At 42.7% G+C, this 18,088-nt stretch overlaps 1 protein-coding gene across 2 annotated transcripts in view; it reads left to right on the forward strand.

Annotated features, from left to right (window-relative positions):
* Nucleotides 1–18,088, forward strand: part of ccdc39 (coiled-coil domain containing 39) — a 113,782-nt gene that overhangs the window by 24,718 nt on the left and 70,976 nt on the right. Inside the window, exons 4-5 of one of the 2 annotated variants that reach the window (XM_060059954.1) lie at nt 5,759–5,911; nt 6,072–6,800. The exons of the other annotated variant lie outside the window; for it this stretch is intronic. Of the exons in view, the coding sequence (XP_059915937.1) occupies nt 5,759–5,911; nt 6,072–6,241 (323 nt within the window). The 3' untranslated portion in view covers nt 6,242–6,800. Of the gene's footprint in view, nt 1–5,758; nt 5,912–6,071; nt 6,801–18,088 lie in introns of those variants that run through there. 2 annotated transcript variants of the gene reach the window in all.

Consider the following 18,088-nt stretch of genomic DNA (forward strand, 5'->3'; position numbering starts at 1 on the left):
ACAGTTCGACAGCTCTTTAATCAACATTGCCAGTGTACAAGGATCCTCATTTTTTTCAAACAAAGTGCAATGGCTCTCCTTGCTTGAAGCATTCCAAAGTCCAGTTGTCTGGTCTTTGACGCATGTGGAAAGTCTTTTGGGTACACCCCAAGCACACACAATTGAGGATCCAAAGGGACCCAGATTTTAAACATCTCTGAAAAACATTTTATAACTTCCTTCCAGAAATCCTGGATCCTTGAACATTCCCATAAGCAATGGAATAGTTTCTTTCTCATCTACACATTTTTAACACACATCTGGAATATAAGAAGACATATAATGAAGCTTGACAGTTATGTATGTTCTCCTCAGCCACTTATATTGAAGTAGCTTAAATCGAGTATTTATGGTTTGTTTTTGTGCCTTTAGCTTTATCACAGTCTATCTCATCTATATCATATTTTTTGTCTATTTTCCAAGCGTTTAGTTTATTTAGTGTTGATTCAGTACTATGTGTAACTAAGATACTGTAATATTTAGATGCATGGCCCTCTCTTTCCTAAGTTTGAGGAAGTGTTACTTCCTACATTTTTAACAAAGGGGTCGGTCCATTATATGTTTATGTTTTGTTGACACGTCGTTTTTTAATTGTAAATACTTGAAAAGGTGGGGATTTTTTTTCCTTTTTTTGGGGGATTTGGTATCTGACATAATTGATCAAAAGAAGTCAAAGCTCCATCTACATATAGATCCATTATTTTCTCGATGCCTTACGTATTCCATAGCCTAAACCCATCCTTTTTGCCAGGTGGAAACTGTTCATTACCACAAACAGGAGTAAATCGAGATAATTAGTACATGACTGATCAATGGTTAAAACATATGGATAAAAGGAAATTAGTTGTGGACTGCTCTTGGATTTTACTGCCGCTTTTGATGTCATTGACCACAACATTCTGATTGCTAAACTGAAATGTTATAGGTTTTCATCTTTAGTTCTTGCTTGTATAAAGAGTAACCTCATTGGCAGAACACAGCGATTATTTTTTAATGGCAATTTTTCTGCCAGTGGGAAGATGTCTTGCGGTGTTCCATAAGGGAATTGCTTGGGACCACTTTTATTTTCTATTTTCATTGATGATTTAACCTATGTTGTTAAAAATGCTGATGTAGGTATGTATGCTGATGACTGTACTTTGTTCTGCGCATCACCAACTTCAGTGGAGCTATGTGAAAATCTTCAAGTAGAGTTGCATAACATTACCAATTGATTGCCATCATTAGCATCAGAATCACCAAAAGTAGACATTCTTCTAAATGTTTGCTTAAAAAAACCATTGATGAATCCCATTTAGATCATCAGTAAGTGTGCTTGATTACTATCGGTTCCTATTGTTTGTCAGACATGGTTTCATTTATTCACTGTTCATCTTATTTTAATGATTTTGTTTATTTTTGTTTGTATTGTATTGTTTTATTGTTTGTTTTATTCTTGTTTTATTGACATAGTATGATTTTGTATTGTTGTTTGTTTTAATTGTTGTTGCTTTCTTTGTGGACCCCAGGAAGACTAGCAACCACCTTGTGGAAGCTTATGTTGATCCAAATAAAGAATAAAGAATTTATGCATGTCACCTACATGTTTGTGTGCAGCATACCAAACTGAAATCGTGTTTTTAAGGAGAGGATTTTTTGTATGTTTTTTCAATTTCTTAATTTCTGAGGAGTATAGATATAAACTTATTGGTAGTTCTGACGTTGATGCTTGTTCAATGTATACCCAGGTAGGAAGTGCAGTCGTAAAGAAATAATGTGATTCTGAGGCATAGGCGTCGATTCCGCTGACATGTCCCCAGCAGTTTTTGTCAAGATTCATTTTGTACCAACCACCGAAGAAAACTTGAGTTAAATTATTATCGATTATAACACGGGTCTTCTCAATGCCGTGGAACGCTCCGTTCACTTGCATGGGCTCTTCACAACTTCACCGTTGCTAAGCATAATTGACCGCTTTCAAGGAAAACAAAGGAGTTTTTGCCTCTAATGACGTCTTTGGTAGCACTCCGCAAGTAGTCTGGTAACTTGTCAACCCCAGCGCTTTCGGTTGCTAGGCGATATCAATGTTTTATGTCTGACTATTTCTATGCTGAACAACACTACGAGAATGCTGGTAACAAATAAATTGTAAAAAGACACCATGTGAAGTTATTTTTCGTTTTGGCAAGTAGCCGTATGATAAGCGGAATAACGTGTAGAACGCCAGTCATTATCAAAAAATAAGCCCCTTCAGGGCGAAGCAAGACACCTTCGCTGCGCGTCGTTGTCCTGTTCGACCTGTCGGGGCTTATTTTCCCAATAATGACCGGCGTTCTATACATTATCCCTTACTTGTTACACGGCTCTTCTCAATGCTGTAGACTGCTCAATTCACTTGTATGGGCCTTCCCAAAGTTCAGCTGTCAATTGTTTTTGTTTATTACATGGCTCTCCAGCATATTTGACCGCTGTCAAGGAAAGTGAATTTTTTGCCTCTGATTCACGTCATCTGTATCACTCCACAGTCCGGTAACTTATGAACCCCAGCGTATTCGGTTGCTAAGCGACGTCAACGACTTTGGAGAACTATTTCTCTGCTGATCAACCCTACGCATGATAACAAATTCATTGGACAAAGACACAGTGTGTAGTTTTGGCAAGTAGCCATTACAAATAATACCAATAATCTTTGGCTGGGATGATGAGGCATCACTCAATCAAGTCATTTTAGTAAGTAAGTAAGTTTTATTTATAGAGCACATTTACACACAGCATACACTGACCAAAGTGCTGTACAATAAGATAAAAATAATACAAATAATAATGATAATTAAAAATAACAATAATAATAATAATAAATAAAGATAAAAAGTGAATAAAATACAACAACACAACAATACATAGAGGTCATAATAATACAAAGGGGGAACATTCATTTCCAGGGCATACCACACAGACATGAACAGGAGGTAGGCTAAAAAGGTAAAGGGGCAAGGAAGGCCAGGGAGTAGAGGTGGGTTTTTAGCCTAGATTTGAAGGCAGAAATGGAGGGGGCGGATCTAATGTCCAGGGGGAGCTGGTTCCACAGACGTGGAGCAGCAATGGCAAAGGCTCTATCACCTCTCTGCTTGAGCCGTGAGTGTGGCACATACAGAAGCCCTTTGTTAGAGGATCTGAGGGACCTTTGGGCAGAGTGGGGCTGAACAAGCTCAGTGATATAGGCCGGGGCCAGCCCATTGAGTGCCTTATAAACAAATAAAACAATTTTAAATTGGATCCTAAAAATAACTGGGAGCCAGTGCAAGGAGGCCAGAATGGGTGTGATGTGCTCGTGCCTCCTGGTGCCAGTTAAAAGACGCGCAGCTGCATTTTGGACCAGCTGCAGACGTCTGAGTGAGGATTGGGGGAGGCCAAGGTAGAGGGAATTGCAATAATCCAGCCGTGATGTAATAAAGGCATGGATAACTATCTCGAGGTCGTTGTGGGATAGGAAGGATTTGAGGCGGGAGATCACTCTGAGCTGGTAAAAACTATTTTTGACTACAGTGCTGATCTGTTTGTCAAGACAGAGTTCAGAGTCGAGGATGACACCAAGGTTTCTGGCATGGGGTTTGGCAAGAGGCGTGAGGTGACCTAAGTTTGACAGTGCAGTGTGTCTTGCCTTGGAGGGACCAAAAATTATGACTTCAGTCTTGTCACCATTTAGCTGGAGGAAGTTGTTAGCCATCCAGTTTCTGATGTCTTCAAGACAGACCAGGAGAGATTGGATGGAGTCCCTAGATTTTAAGGGCAAGTACAGCTGCGAATCATCGGCATAGAGGTGAAAAGAGATCTTATGCTTTCTAATAATGTCACCCAGTGGGAGCATATACAGGCTGAAGAGCATGGGACCCAGGATGGACCCCTGGGGGACCCCATATGAGACAGGGGTGGATGATGACAAGAACTGACCAATAGAGACAGAGAAAGTCCTATGTTTAAGGTAAGAGCTGAACCAGAGTAGTGCAGTCTCCCTAATGCCCACCTGCTGGTCCAGGCGGGTGAGGAGGCTGTTGTGATCTACAGTATCAAAAGCAGCACTGAGGTCAAGTAGTATTAAGATGGCATTATCACCAGAGTCCAGAGTGAGGAGGAGATCATTGGTTACTTTGAGCAGGGCTGTTTCGGTGCTGTGAAGGGATCTAAAACCTGATTGAAGAGGTTCAAGTATGTTGTGGGTGGTCAGAAAGGGAGTCAACTGAGACAGAACAGCTTTTTCTAGGACTTTGGAGATAAAAGGAAGCTTAGAGATGGGACGGTAATTTTTCAGGCATTTAGCATCAAGGTTTCTTTAACGGGTTGGACAACCGCATGTTTAAAACATGAGGGGACAGTGCCAGATGTAAGGCATGAGTTTAGAATTATTTGAATTGAAGGGCCAACTGCATCAAAAACATCCTTAATGATAGAGGAGGGAATGGCATCATGGGGGAATGCAGTGGGTTTCATGTGCAATACTAATTCCCGCAGTTCAGAGAGAGAAATGGGCTGAAATTGGTTAAAAATAACTGGTGTACCAAAGTAATCAGGTGGAGTGGGTGATGGGGAGGGGGTAAACAGTGATCTGATGTTCTCCATTTTGTTAATGAAAAACTTAAGGAATTCCTCACAGGTAGCAGTAGATACATCAGCAGCTGGGGAGTTAACAGGGTTGATAACAGAGTTAATAGTGCTAAATAAAATCTTTGGTCTGTTTGAGTGTTTACTGATCAAATCAGAGATCAAATCATTTTAGCCTGAATACTTAGGTAAAAAGCACCAGAGCAGGTTGCTAGTACAATGGACAGTATCAGGGGCCTCATTACAGAAAAAATCCTAACTTCTCATCGTAATTTAAGTTAGGGACTCAAAGATAGGAAAAATCCTAACTTCCTATTACAGAAGCAGTCCTTAACCTGTTGGCCTTTTCCTATCTTATCTTTAGCCTCCTATCTTATCTTAACTTGGGTGATCCTAACTGTTCTTTCAATCAGATTTTTCGATCGGCAATCGTCAGGTTATGTCTGGTTCTGCACATAATGTGAATGAGATTGATATAAGGCTTTAATAACGGTTAATAATAACGGCAATCTTGTAGCAGTACTACGCTCATGGCGGGGATTGCTACGGAAAACAAGAAGAAACACCCAAGGTAAATTCAGTTCAACGCTTTTATCGCTAACTAGCTTAGCAACCGCGGATTATGTTTAAGTTTGACTTCACCAATACATAAGGCAAGAACGCTAGCGCAAAGGTTAGATTTTGGCATAAACCTAACGAGTGGACCACAGATGCACAGAATTTGTATAAACTAGTGTCAGTGTCCACATTTTGGGGGCGGTGTACAGGTAGTGCTACGGTGTAGCAACTAACGTTTTTCTTCTAAAACGTAACAACTATCGCGCTATCGATAAGTGATTTTGAGGAGTGGCTCCATAGTAGGCTAACCCTAACTAGAATAGGGCGAACAGACGTCCCCGATTTTAATTGCCTGTCCCATTGGATATTTCAATCACATTAATATCCAAACTGGAATGTCCCCGGTGTTTCTGCCTCATCGGGACCATGGCCTCGTTTGATTTCTGACGTCTGGTCACTTTAAACTATAAGCTAGATAGACAAAGATAGTTGTTGGACCACAAAATACAGAATATGGACCAGTAAACAGCAAAAGAAAAGCCAACGCTGACAACCCCCCTAACATGAAATCATTTGTGTATAGGCATTTCAACCGGCACAGAGGTGGGCCTGCCTGAGGAGGTCCTTGGGAACGACAGTGCCGAGGTGTCTGAATCAACTGAGGTCATACTGACGTTGATGGATTCAGAGTGTGACAGCAGGACTCTGCCAACAGCAAGAATTATCCCATCACCTGGTAAGTTGATGCTCACTGTTTAAATAAATATGAGGTGCATTTTTACAATGACGCTGTCTCAACTGTAGCTACTCCATTTATGAACAGTTGAGGTTTATAATAGCAAGGCTACTGTTCAAGGAAAATTGTCTTGATTCACAGTTTAAATTCTTCTCTACAGGTAAAAAGAAGAAACACATAAGCCTACAAGAGGAGTTTCTGGAGTTGGAGAAGGAGAAGCTGTTGGTGATGCGAGAGAAATTAAATGTTGAGAAGGAGAGACTGAAATTGGATAAAGAAAAATTTGAAGTATTTTATTTACCACGGGAACAATATTGTGAACTTATTTGAACAATGAAATTAAATAATTTGCACACTTATTTAAATTTGATTGAGTTAAACTGTTAATTTATTTTTTATATTGTTGAATTAAATATTTTAGATCAAATGGGTATGTTTTCTTTTTAATTATCTTATCTAAAATAATGTGCAATTAGGTTATTTCTGGCAGTTCTACCAGTTTGTGCACCATCATGTATGCCATCATGGCCTTCCTCCTCATCTTCAACCATGGCCGGGACGTCCTCAGGGTCCGGGAGATTAGCAATCCTGCATATGTTGTGCAACACAGCATCCCAAAAAAGCCTCCTTAATCTGCTGCAGCTCTTCTCCACAAGGAAACTGAATGTATTTCTTTGCAAGATTGCAGATGGCATTGGTGACCTCCCTGAGATTGCGTGAAATACATGGCTGTGAAACCGAAGACAGGCTTGCAACCTCAGTCTGGAAGTCCCCCTTGGCAAAAAAACTTAGAGCATTTGTTACCTGCACAACCACTGGCAAGGCTCCATGTCTCCTTGTAGGCCTCTCCAGAGCAGGACGTAATTCTTCCACCAAATTCAAAATGAACTGTCTTGGCAGGCGATAATGTGATATTAAAATATGGTCCGGAAAATGTAACACGTCATTATGCGGTCTCAGTAGCCTTTCAGTCATCACGTTTCTGTTTTTACATTCGTCCTCGTCTTCATTGCCACACAGCAGACCCACTAGGAGTGCTGCTGCCATTTTTTACAGTTATTTACAGTTATTTTGCCACCTAACTTAGGGAGCCTAACTTAAGAAATTCTTAACTTAGGATAGTTCTGTAATGGTTAAATTCCTATCTTAAAATAAGATAGGATTTCTTCCTAAGTTAAGTTAGGAAACCTCCTTCTGTAATATCAAAACCCTTAAATGCCTTCCTATCTCAAGATAGGATAGGATTTCAGAGTTAGGAAGTTTCTGTAATGAGGCCCCAGAACGATAACCTGTTGAACTAAATGGATGTGGTAGGCTACACCACCGGATGCATCTGCAGACCACTGCCACATAAATAAAGGTAAGACGCGATATTTAATGCTTAAGATTTGCTGGTGCTGTGGCGGGGTCTTTTGTGTTTTTTGCACTCAAGTGGTCGGCTGTTTTAACTTGCAACTGATAGTCGGTGGAGTCAGTCTCTTGTTGACACAAAGTGACTTTTGGTCATTCTTGCTTTGCTTGAATTCTGGAATAATTGTGGGGGGGAGTGCATGAGTTTTGGTCAGAATGCCTGTGGGGTATTTCCACAAAGCCGGTTTTATCACATTACCGGGTAAGTTAACCCAGGGTTTGCGATAACCCTAGGTTTTCCGTTCCAAAATGAACACGCTATGTTAGTTACTATAGAAACATATGCTCTGAATCAAACCTGGCCGGAACAGGTTTTGCGCAGGTTAAGTTTGGAACATAACCCGGTTTTGGGTATTTAAACCCGCGTTCACCGCAGAGTTCATGTGTTCATAATGGCATACCCTTTTGATGAGAGGCCTGTTGATATCGGAGCGCAAATTATGTGCATCTTCGCATATCGGATGACTTTTTGCTGGAGAGATATAGATTCTCGCGTAAATATTTAATATATTTAAATAGCCTTCTCCAGCCTTCCAACACTACGAATCGAAGACCTGGCCTCAGTTACCAAATAAATTGGACATTTGGAACATACATTGGCACGCACACGTTTTGCATGTGTTACTTCGAAGGCAAACAAAATCCAAAATACAAGAAAAACACCAAAAACCTACATTCAACCAGTACCCTCACATGGCCCCTGACTCTCTGAGGAGGTACCTCCAGGTAGGCTACCCCCTCCATGCCAGGGCGCCCTGAATTTATGTCTATTAATAGCTCCTCCACGGGGGTCAAGACATTTGAGGGCCAGGGGCCGTGTTACAGAAACTTCCTAAGGCCGCGTTCACATCTGGCGTTTTTTTAAATCTGCCAGCACTTGTTTTACATTATATTCCTATGGAGCAGAGCGTTTCTGGAAAAAGTCACGGCCAAGTTCAACTTTCAGGAAGAAAGCGGCCGACGTCAGCCGTCTTTTGGGCAACTGACCAATCACAAGCGGAACATTGACACTTCGTCACGAAGGAAACTCTCAACTGTCAAAACAAGAAACAATGGCAGACAAATCACTCGGGAAAGTGCCGGTGGAGCGATTAATAGTTTTAATTACAGAACATGTCGAGATCTACAACATGTCTAATGGGCTCTATCCTGGATACATAGTAGGCGGGTAACGTCGGGTCTAGAATGGGTTCGTTGATAGGCAATAGAAAAAACGCTCTTGGCGCTTTAAGGGCCAAAAACGCTGCCAGCTTTTCTTTTTGTTGAAAAAACGGTATAGGCTCAACTTTTCCCTATTAAAAAAAAACGCTAGATGTGAACGTGGCCTAACTCGTAAATCCTATCTTATCTGTTTGGTAACTATGGTAACAAGGGTTAGGACCGAATTTAGGAAAAAAGTCATTACAGAACGTCCGATCCTAAAGCCAGTGTTCTTAACTTAACTCCAGATAGGAAATGTGTATTACAGAAATATCCTAAATCACCAAAATCCCAAATAAACGGTCCTAACTTTAGGATGACCCATCAGCTCTCACAACTGTCATAACTGTCATTTACGGTTACAAATTAGCGAGATGGCTGCTCTTTTATTGCATATAGCGCAGCAAAATCGTAGACGTAGGCCTAATGGGGATCTACGAAATATGTTTGTGGAAATGCTTTTGAGTGATCCCAACGATGTTTTACGTTTCGGCGATACAACACTTATAAGCCGGTACAGGCTTCCCCGGGCCATGATCCTGGGTTTGGCCGAGGAGCTACGACCTTTTCTGGAGAGACCGACACGCCGTCATGGGGCTCTGCCTGTTGTCGTACAGCTGACAAATGCGCTGAGACTTTTTGCAAAAGGTGACTTTCAGAGCGAAGTAGCCGATATAGGTAAACTTTCACAACCTACAGTGTCGCGTAATTTAACTGAGGTGGCAAAAGCCATTGGCGCATTAGCCCGATGTTACATTAAGTTTCCAATGGGTGATGAACTCAACATCATCAAGGAAGCCTTCTATGAACACGCAAGGATGCCGGGTGTAATAGGACTGGTGGACGGATCCTTATTACCAATTAAAGCGCCCAAAGAGGATGAAGCTACCTATGTTTGCCGTAAAGGATACCATGCGATCAATATTCAGGCAATAGGAGACCATAACATGCTCATCCGACATTTAGTAGCGAAGTGGCCTGGGTCAAGTCATGACACCTTCGTCTTCAACACAAGGTGGCGTATATGATTAAGACTATTTCCCTAGGCCTATATTGTTAGAAATTTGGTTTTACTTGTTGCAACAACTAGTCTATCTGCAGTGACATCAATACGTATCTGGAGGAAAGTGGTTTGAGTGGATGGCTGCTTGTGGATTCTGGCTACCCATTAAAACGCTTTCTTTTGACGCCAGTAGCCAATGAGCGCACACCACAAGACATGCGGTATGCTAAATAAAAAAGCATAGCTTATATATAAGTATTCTTACATTTGTGTTGTTAGGACACTCAGTTTATGATATTTTCTTTGTATTATCAGATACAACCAAGCACACAAAAAATACAGGGCCAGAGTGGAACGTCTGTTCGGAGTCTGGAAGAGCAGGTATATTCATAAAGTAGTCAAAGGCCTGTGCATGGTGTGTTTCATTTGGAAGGTGTGAGTGCATTGTAAAGCCCTCTAGCTCAAGGCATACTTAGGTATACTAAAGACATATTGCAAGATCTTTCTAAAACTGCATATTTTCCTCATGTTAGATGGAGGTGCCATGACATGACATGAGTGGTGGATATCTCCAATATTCTCCAGAGAAGGTCGTTCTGTTCATCAAAGCGACAGCTGTGCTACACAACATCTGTAGACTGGCAAACCTCCCAGATCCAGACATACCAGATCAGGTTATGGAGCACCCCGAAGAGGCACAGGATGTCCATTTCAATGGAATGAACACAAGAAATCGACTTATATTAGATTTTTTTTAACCTAAATTAAAAATAGAAGCAACACAATGGTCAAGATTACAATTCATTCATTTATATTTCAGTTAAACATTTTTTGCACACTCTGGCCCTGCTCTTCTCCCATTCAAAATTTTCCCTCTCAAGGAGGAGTCGCTCTCTTTCAATGGCGACTCTCTCTCTGTATAATTGAATCTTCTCCCTCTCAATTTCTAGCAGAGCAAGGGTTTCTGGTGATGACTTCAGCGGACGTGTTTTCTTTTCTGCAAAAACAAAGAGAATTCTGATTAGCATACCAATAAAAGGGAAATAATCCTGGTGCCAGATATGTTAGATGATTTAATGTATGCACATTCATCTAATGTCATTTAAGCTATAAACTAATTATGAATGACGAGATCAATGACAGCTTAGCTGACATGACCCCAAGTCATCATCATCACAACGTCTTACAAGTAGCCTAACATCTTACCAGAGGCCTGTTTCAGGGAGCTGGTTTAACATACTCTGAGTTTAATCATGCGCTCTGAGTTGGTTGACTCAGAGTTCAGGGTTGAAAAGCAACTCTGGGTTTTCGGTTTCAGAACAGTGGGGTGTTCCACAAAGCCGGTTTTATCACATAACCGGGTAAGTTAACCCAGGGTTTTCGGTAACCCGAGGTTTTCCGTTCCAAAAGGATCACGGTATGTTAGTTGCTATAGCAACATATGCTCTGAATCAAACCTGAGGGGTATTCCACAAAGCCGGTTTTATCACATAACCGGGTAAGTTAACCCAGGGTTTGCGGTAACCCTAGGTTTTCCGTTCCAAAAGGATCACGGTATGTTAGTTGCTATAGAAACATATGCTCTGAATCAAACCTGGTCGGACCAGGTTTTGCGCAGGTTAAGTTTGAAACATAACCCGGTTTTGGGTATTTCAACCGGCGTTCACCGCAGATTTCATGTGTTCACAATGGTATGCCCTTTTGATGAGAGAACTGCTGATATCTGAGCGCAAATTATACGTGCCATCCACCGGGAGCGATTGATAAGACCACGGCTCGACATCTTGGCATATCGGATGACTTTTTGCTGGAGTGGAGAGATATAGATTCTCGCGCAAATCTTTAATATATTTAAATAGCCTAACATAGCCAACACTACCAATCGAGGACCTGGCCTCAGTTCACTCCAGACTATTTGCGTAGCCCTCCGTTTTTTTCAAATGGTAGTTTTATCTAGGCTATAATTTTGGAGATGCTGAGCACATCTCAGTCGTTTCAAATTACCCATCCAAGATTTGTATCGGCCTCCTATCATACAAAGAGCAATATTGTCTGAGTACAATGCCGAGAGGCATTAACATAAAGTATAAAATAGTCCTAACGGACTTGCGGAGAATGTTCGATCGTAGCCGGCGGCTTCATTACAAGCAATAATCCATCTTGATCTGTGAAGTTGATGAATGGTCACTTTTAGGTTTTCTACCCAGTTACCCAAAAAAGAAACCTTTGGAATAGTATGCGCTGTGGCAAGCACACGGTTTGCATGTGTTAGCCTACTTCGAAGGCAAAAAAAATCGGAAATACAAGAAAACACAAAAACCTACATTCAACCAGTGGGGTATGGGCCGGCCCCTGACTTTCTGAGGTGGTAGGTACCTCCAGGTACCCCCTCCATGCCAGGGCGCCCTGAATTTATGTTTATTAAAGGTCCCATGACATGCTATTTTATGTATTCTTTAATATAGGTATTAGTGGGCAACTAACACAGTATTCAAAGACGTTCCCTAAATTCAGCCGTGGTGCAGAGTTACAGCCACTCCGAGCCAGTCGCACATTGAGCTTCCCCCAAATGCGCTGTTTCGGTGGGCGTGTCAAGGAGGAGGGTGGGGGTGTGGCCCTGAGCAGCTTGCAGCCACCATGCGCTCTGTTTACAGTGGATGTATCGCAATGGCGAGCCGCACACAGCCTTTAGCCGTGTTCTGTAAATATTCTAGAAAACACGGGAGTCCTGGAGCTCTATATCTAAATATTATCATATAGCCTACACAGATATCTATATCATATAATATATATTATCACGGCCAAAAGCTGTGTGAGCCGATATTATGAATCTCAAACGACCGCGTTGGGTTCTCCGACGTTCCTGGTTCTTCAACGTCCACATCAATGTGAATACACACACTGTAACGCAAGTGTTTCTTGTCGGTTCTTTGACGTGTCTTGTATTTCCACAACGAGACTGTCGTGGGGGTTATCTGAGCCATGGTTGAGAAGGAATTGGGGGAAAGGAACTTTGATTTGACTCGCTGAAGTACATGAACTGCGACATGCCGCCGGTTGCCGCGAGGCACCATCGCCCGGCAGCGGGCAGCCGGCAGCAGGCAGCGCGCGGTTCAGTCGACTTCAGGTTGATGTGAAAGTGGAAGAACCAGAGACGTCGCAGAACCCGACAAAGTCGTTTGTGATTCATAATATCGTCTGGAGGCGCACACAATATGTTATATGATATAGATATCTATGTATATGATATTATTTAGATATAGAGCTCCAGGACTGTAACGCAAGTGTTGTGCACTTCCTTGTTATATGGATAACCGTTCTGCTGTTGGTGTGACGTCGGACTCTCGTATCTGGTATTTCTACAACGAGACTCGTATTGGGGGTTATCTCAGCCAAGGTTGAGAATGAATTGGGGGAAGGAACTTTGGCTTTGACTCCCTCAAGAACATGAACCACGACAAGGAGGAGAAAGGGATCTTTGCCGGGCAGCGCTTATGCACCTCCGCCTCCGGCGGTGGTCCCTCAGCGGGGCTCAAGCGGGAGACATTCGCCGCCAACAATCCCTTTCTCCTCCATGTCGTGGTTCATGTTCTTGAGGGAGTCAAAGCCAAAGTTCCTTCCCCCCAATTCATTCTCAACCTTGGCTGAGATAACCCCCAATACGAGTCTCGTTGTAGAAATACCAGACGTGTTATGCGCCATCACACCAACAGCAGAACGGTTATCCAAATAACAAGGAAGTGTACAACACTTGCGTTACAGTCCTGGAGCTCTATATCTAAATAATATCATATAATACATAGATATCTATATCATATAACATATTGTGTGCGCCTCCAGACGATATTATGAATCACAAACGACTTTGTCGGGTTCTGCGACGTCTCTGGTTCTTCCACATCAACCTGAAGTCGACTGAACCGCGCGCTGCCTGCGGCCGGCTGCCCGCTGCCGAGCGATGGTGCCTCGCGGCAACCGGCGGCATGTCGCAGTTCATGTACTTCAGCGAGTCAAACCAAAGTTCCTTTCCCCCAATTCCTTCTCAACCATGGCTTAGATAACCCCCACGACAGTCTCGTTGTGGAAATACAAGACACGTCAAAGAACCGACAAGAAACACTTGCGTTAAGGTGCGAACACACCAAGCGCGTACCTCGCGTACCATGTACGTGCGTAACGCAGCGAAAATGTTGCTTGACCATTTTGTGTAAAAAATGGTCAGATACGCGCGTATCTGACCATTTAAGGAGTCCGAGGAAGGAAACCCAAACGCCGCCGTGTTTGGATGGATGATAGAGCTTGGATCGGGTTAGATTAAATAATCTCGGATATAAATAACAATAATCGGGTTAAATAACTTCACATGGTGTGTCTGGTGTGTTTCCAGCATTCGTAGTGTTGATCAGCAGAGAAATAGTCCGCCAAGACGTTGAGGTTGCTTAGCAATCAGAGACTCTGTCCATGCAAGTGAACGGAGCGTTCACTCTTCGTCATAACTATCAAACCAAACATCCTTCACATTCACCGAGCGAACATTATGAGAGTAAAATGCACATTTCTCGCTAGAAATGTTTCCATAAACGCATTTAATGGCGTAACTATGTTACTATTTTCACTCAGAATAAAGAAAGTTGCCGGCCGTGGCTGCCATGGACATGGCTGCTCTGGAGTCCGAGGTAGGAAACCCAAACGTCGCCGTGTTTGGGTGATAGAGTTTAGATCGGGTTAGATTAAATAATCTCGGATATAAATAACAATAATCGGGTTAAATAACTTCACATGGTGTGTCTGGTGTGTTTCCAGCATTCGTAGTGTTGATCAGCAGAGAAATAGTCCGCCAAGACGTTGAGGTTGCTTAGCAATCAGAGACTCTGTCCATGCAAGTGAACGGAGCGTTCACTCTTCGTCATAACTATCAAACCAAACATCCTTCACATTCACCGAGCGAACATTATGAGAGTAAAATGCACATTTCTCGCTAGAAATGTTTCCATAAACGCATTTAATGGCGTAACTATGTTACTATTTCCACTCAGAATAAAGAAAGTTGCCGGCCGTGGCTGCCATGGACATGGCTGCTCTGGAGTCCGAGGTAGGAAACCCAAACGTCGCCGTGTTTGGGTGATAGAGTTTAGATCGGGTTAGATTAAGTAATCTCGGATATAAATAACAATAATCGGGTTAAATAACTTCACATGGTGTGTCTGGTGTGTTTCCAGCATTCGTAGTGTTGATCAGCAGATATATAGTCCGCCAAGACGTTGAGGTTGCTTTAGTAACCAGAGACTCTGTCCATGCAAGTGAACGGAGCGTTCCCTCTTCGTCATAACTATCAAACCAAACATCCTTCACATTCACCGAGCGAACATTATGAAAGTAAAATGCACATTTCTCGCTAGAAATGTTTCCATAAACGCATTTAATGGCGTAACTATGTTACTATTTCCACACAGAATAAAGAAAGATGTCGGCCGTGGCTGCCATGGACATGGCTGCTCTGGAGTCCGAGGTAGGAAACCCAAACGTCGCCGTGTTTGGGTGATAGAGTTTAGATCGGGTTAGATTAAGTAATCTCGGATATAAATAACAATAATCGGGTTAAATAACTTCACATGGTGTGTCTGGTGTGTTTCCAGCATTCGTAGTGTTGATCAGCAGATATATAGTCCGCCAAGACGTTGAGGTTGCTTTAGTAACCAGAGACTCTGTCCATGCAAGTGAACGGAGCGTTCCCTCTTCGTCATAACTATCAAACCAAACATCCTTCACATTCACCGAGCGAACATTATGAAAGTAAAATGCACATTTCTCGCTAGAAATGTTTCCATAAAAGCATTTAATGGCGTAACTATGTTACTATTTCCACACAGAATAAAGAAAGATGTCGGCCGTATGCTTCTGTCCAAGCTCACTACTCTCTGCCAGTGACGTCGGGTCAAGCTCAACGCTGATTGGCTATTGCGGCGCGTATGAGCATAAAAAGTTAAATTTTTTGAACTCCTCGCGTACATGTACGCGCGTATGTGTACGCGCGTATATGTGCGCGCGTATATATACGCGCGTATATGTACGCGCCTCATACGCCCCTACAGCGAGTAAAATGTTGCTTGGTACGCATGATACGCTGTACGCACCTCATACGCGCGTACACCAATGCTTCCCTATGGAAAAATTGCCGATTTTATACGCGTGGTACGCAGGTGACGCGTTTGGTGTGGCCGTACCTTTACAGTGTGTGTATTCACACACACACATGTGGCGCTCGCACGGTCGAGTCTCATTGGCGGGCCAACGTCTCTGGGCGGGCCAGTCAGAGTAAGCGGAGGAGCTGAGATTCCTCATGACGTCATGAGCACAGATTTCCAAATCAGCGCGCTTGAGCCTCCGTTTTTTCAAAGGCGAGCAGAACAGCTAGTGCTCGTTTTACACCAAACGCAAGTTTTAGCCACTGGGGGACCATAGGCAGGCTAGGGGAACTCATATTTATGTTAGAAAACCTCATAAATTGAGATTTTCATGTCATGGGACCTTTAACAGCTCCTCCACCGGGGTCAAGACAATTTGAGGGCCAGATCCAGTCTGCCGACTGTCGGCCTTTTCACGATTGGCTTAAAAAAATGGCTTATTTAAATTTATACCAATATGATGGTGGGAAAAGCTTACCAGTTTGTGTGTTTTTTATACTTCATTTTTATACTCTGACCGCTTGGAAGCAATCGGAGTACATATTTTTTTAGAAGAAAGGGGTTATGTGGTAGGATCTTTAAGAATGCTTAACTGGGATATTTATATATTCATGGCTCAAATATTAAGGATCATGCTTTGGACGTGTAACTAACGCATTTACGCGGTCAGCGATCCGCGGCCAGGCTTTGGTTCTCCGGGTTGCAGAGGCTTTAGCGTTCCCTTTTCTTGTGATAATGTCATTCTCCTCGTCATAGCTCTCCAGGAGAACCTGGAGTTCCATTTCATTGAAATAAGCGGCCCGTTTCGCCATATCGATCAGGGTTTCCATGATCCATACATCACGTCTTTTTAGGTTTGGCGTGGACGCGCACAACCCTGTGTTAACCAACCCCGAGTTGATTGAACTAATGCATGACCGCTGCTGTGGAACCCAAAACTCTGGGTTGGTCGGCACAGGGTCAATCAACCTAGAGTTCATTAAACCTCCGTTCGTGGAACACCCCTCTGGTCGGACCAGGTTTTGCGCAGGTTAAGTTTGAAACATAACCCGGTTTTGGGTATTTCAACCGGCGTTCACCGCAGATTTCATGTGTTCACAATGGCATGTCCTTTTGATGAGAGAACTGCTGATATCAGAGCGCAAATTATGCGTGCAATCCACCGGGAGCGATTGATAAGACCACGGCTCGACATCTTGGCATATTGGATGACTTTTTGCTGGAGTGGAGAGATATAGATTCTCGCGCAAATCTTTAATATATTTAAATAGCCTTACATAGCCAACACTACCAATCGAGGACCTGGCCTCAGTTCACTCCAGACTATTTGCGTAGCCCTCCGTTTTTTTCAAATGGTAGTTTTATCTAGGCTATAATGCTGGAGATGCTGAGCACATCACAGTCGTTTCAGATGACCCATCCAAGATTTGTATCGGCCTCCTATCATACAAAGAGCAATATTGTCTGAGTACTATGCCGAGAGGCATTTACAACATAAAGTATAAAATAGTCCTAACGGACTTGCATCCACTGGAGAATGTTCGATCGTAGCCGGCGGCTTCATTACAAGCACTGATCCATCTTGATCTGTGAAGTTGATGAATGGTCACTTTTAGGTTTTCTACCCAGTTACCAAAAAAAGAAACATTTGGAATAGTATGCGCTGTGGCAAGCACACGGTTTGCATGTGTTACTTCGAAGGCAAAAAAAATACAAGAAAACACAAAAACCTACATTCAACCAGTGTGGGGTATGGGCCATGACTCTGAGGTGGTAGGTACCTCCAGGTACCCCCTCCATGCCAGGGCGCCCTGGATTTATGTTTATTAACAGCTCCTCCACCGGGGTCAAGACAATTTGAGGGCCAGATCCAGTCTGCCGACTGTCGGCCTTTTCACGATTGGCTTAAAAAAATGGCTTATTTAAATGTATATCAATACGATGGTGGGAAAAGCTTGTTTGTATGTTTTTTATACTTCATTTTTATACTTGATCCTCTGACCGCTTGGAAGCAATCGGAGTACATATTGTTTTAGAAGAAAGGGGTTATGTGGTAGGATCTTTAAGAATGCTTAACTGGGATATTTATATATTCATGGCTCAAATATTAAGGATCATGCTTTTGACGTGTAACTAACGCATTTACGCGGTCAGCGATCCCCTACCAGGCTTTGGTTCTCCGGGTTGCAGAGGCTTTAGCGTTCCCTCTTCTTGTGATATATAATAATGTCCCTTTTCTTGTGATAATGTCCTTCTCCTCGTCATAGCTCTCCAGGAGAACCTGGAGTTCCATTTCATTGAAATAAGCGGCCCGTTTCGCCATATCGATCAGGGTTTCCATGATCCATACATTACGTCTTTTTAAGTTTGGCGTGGACG

Source organism: Gadus macrocephalus, chromosome 8, assembly GCF_031168955.1.
Source record: "Gadus macrocephalus chromosome 8, ASM3116895v1".
Taxonomy (NCBI): Eukaryota; Metazoa; Chordata; class Actinopteri; order Gadiformes; family Gadidae; genus Gadus; species Gadus macrocephalus.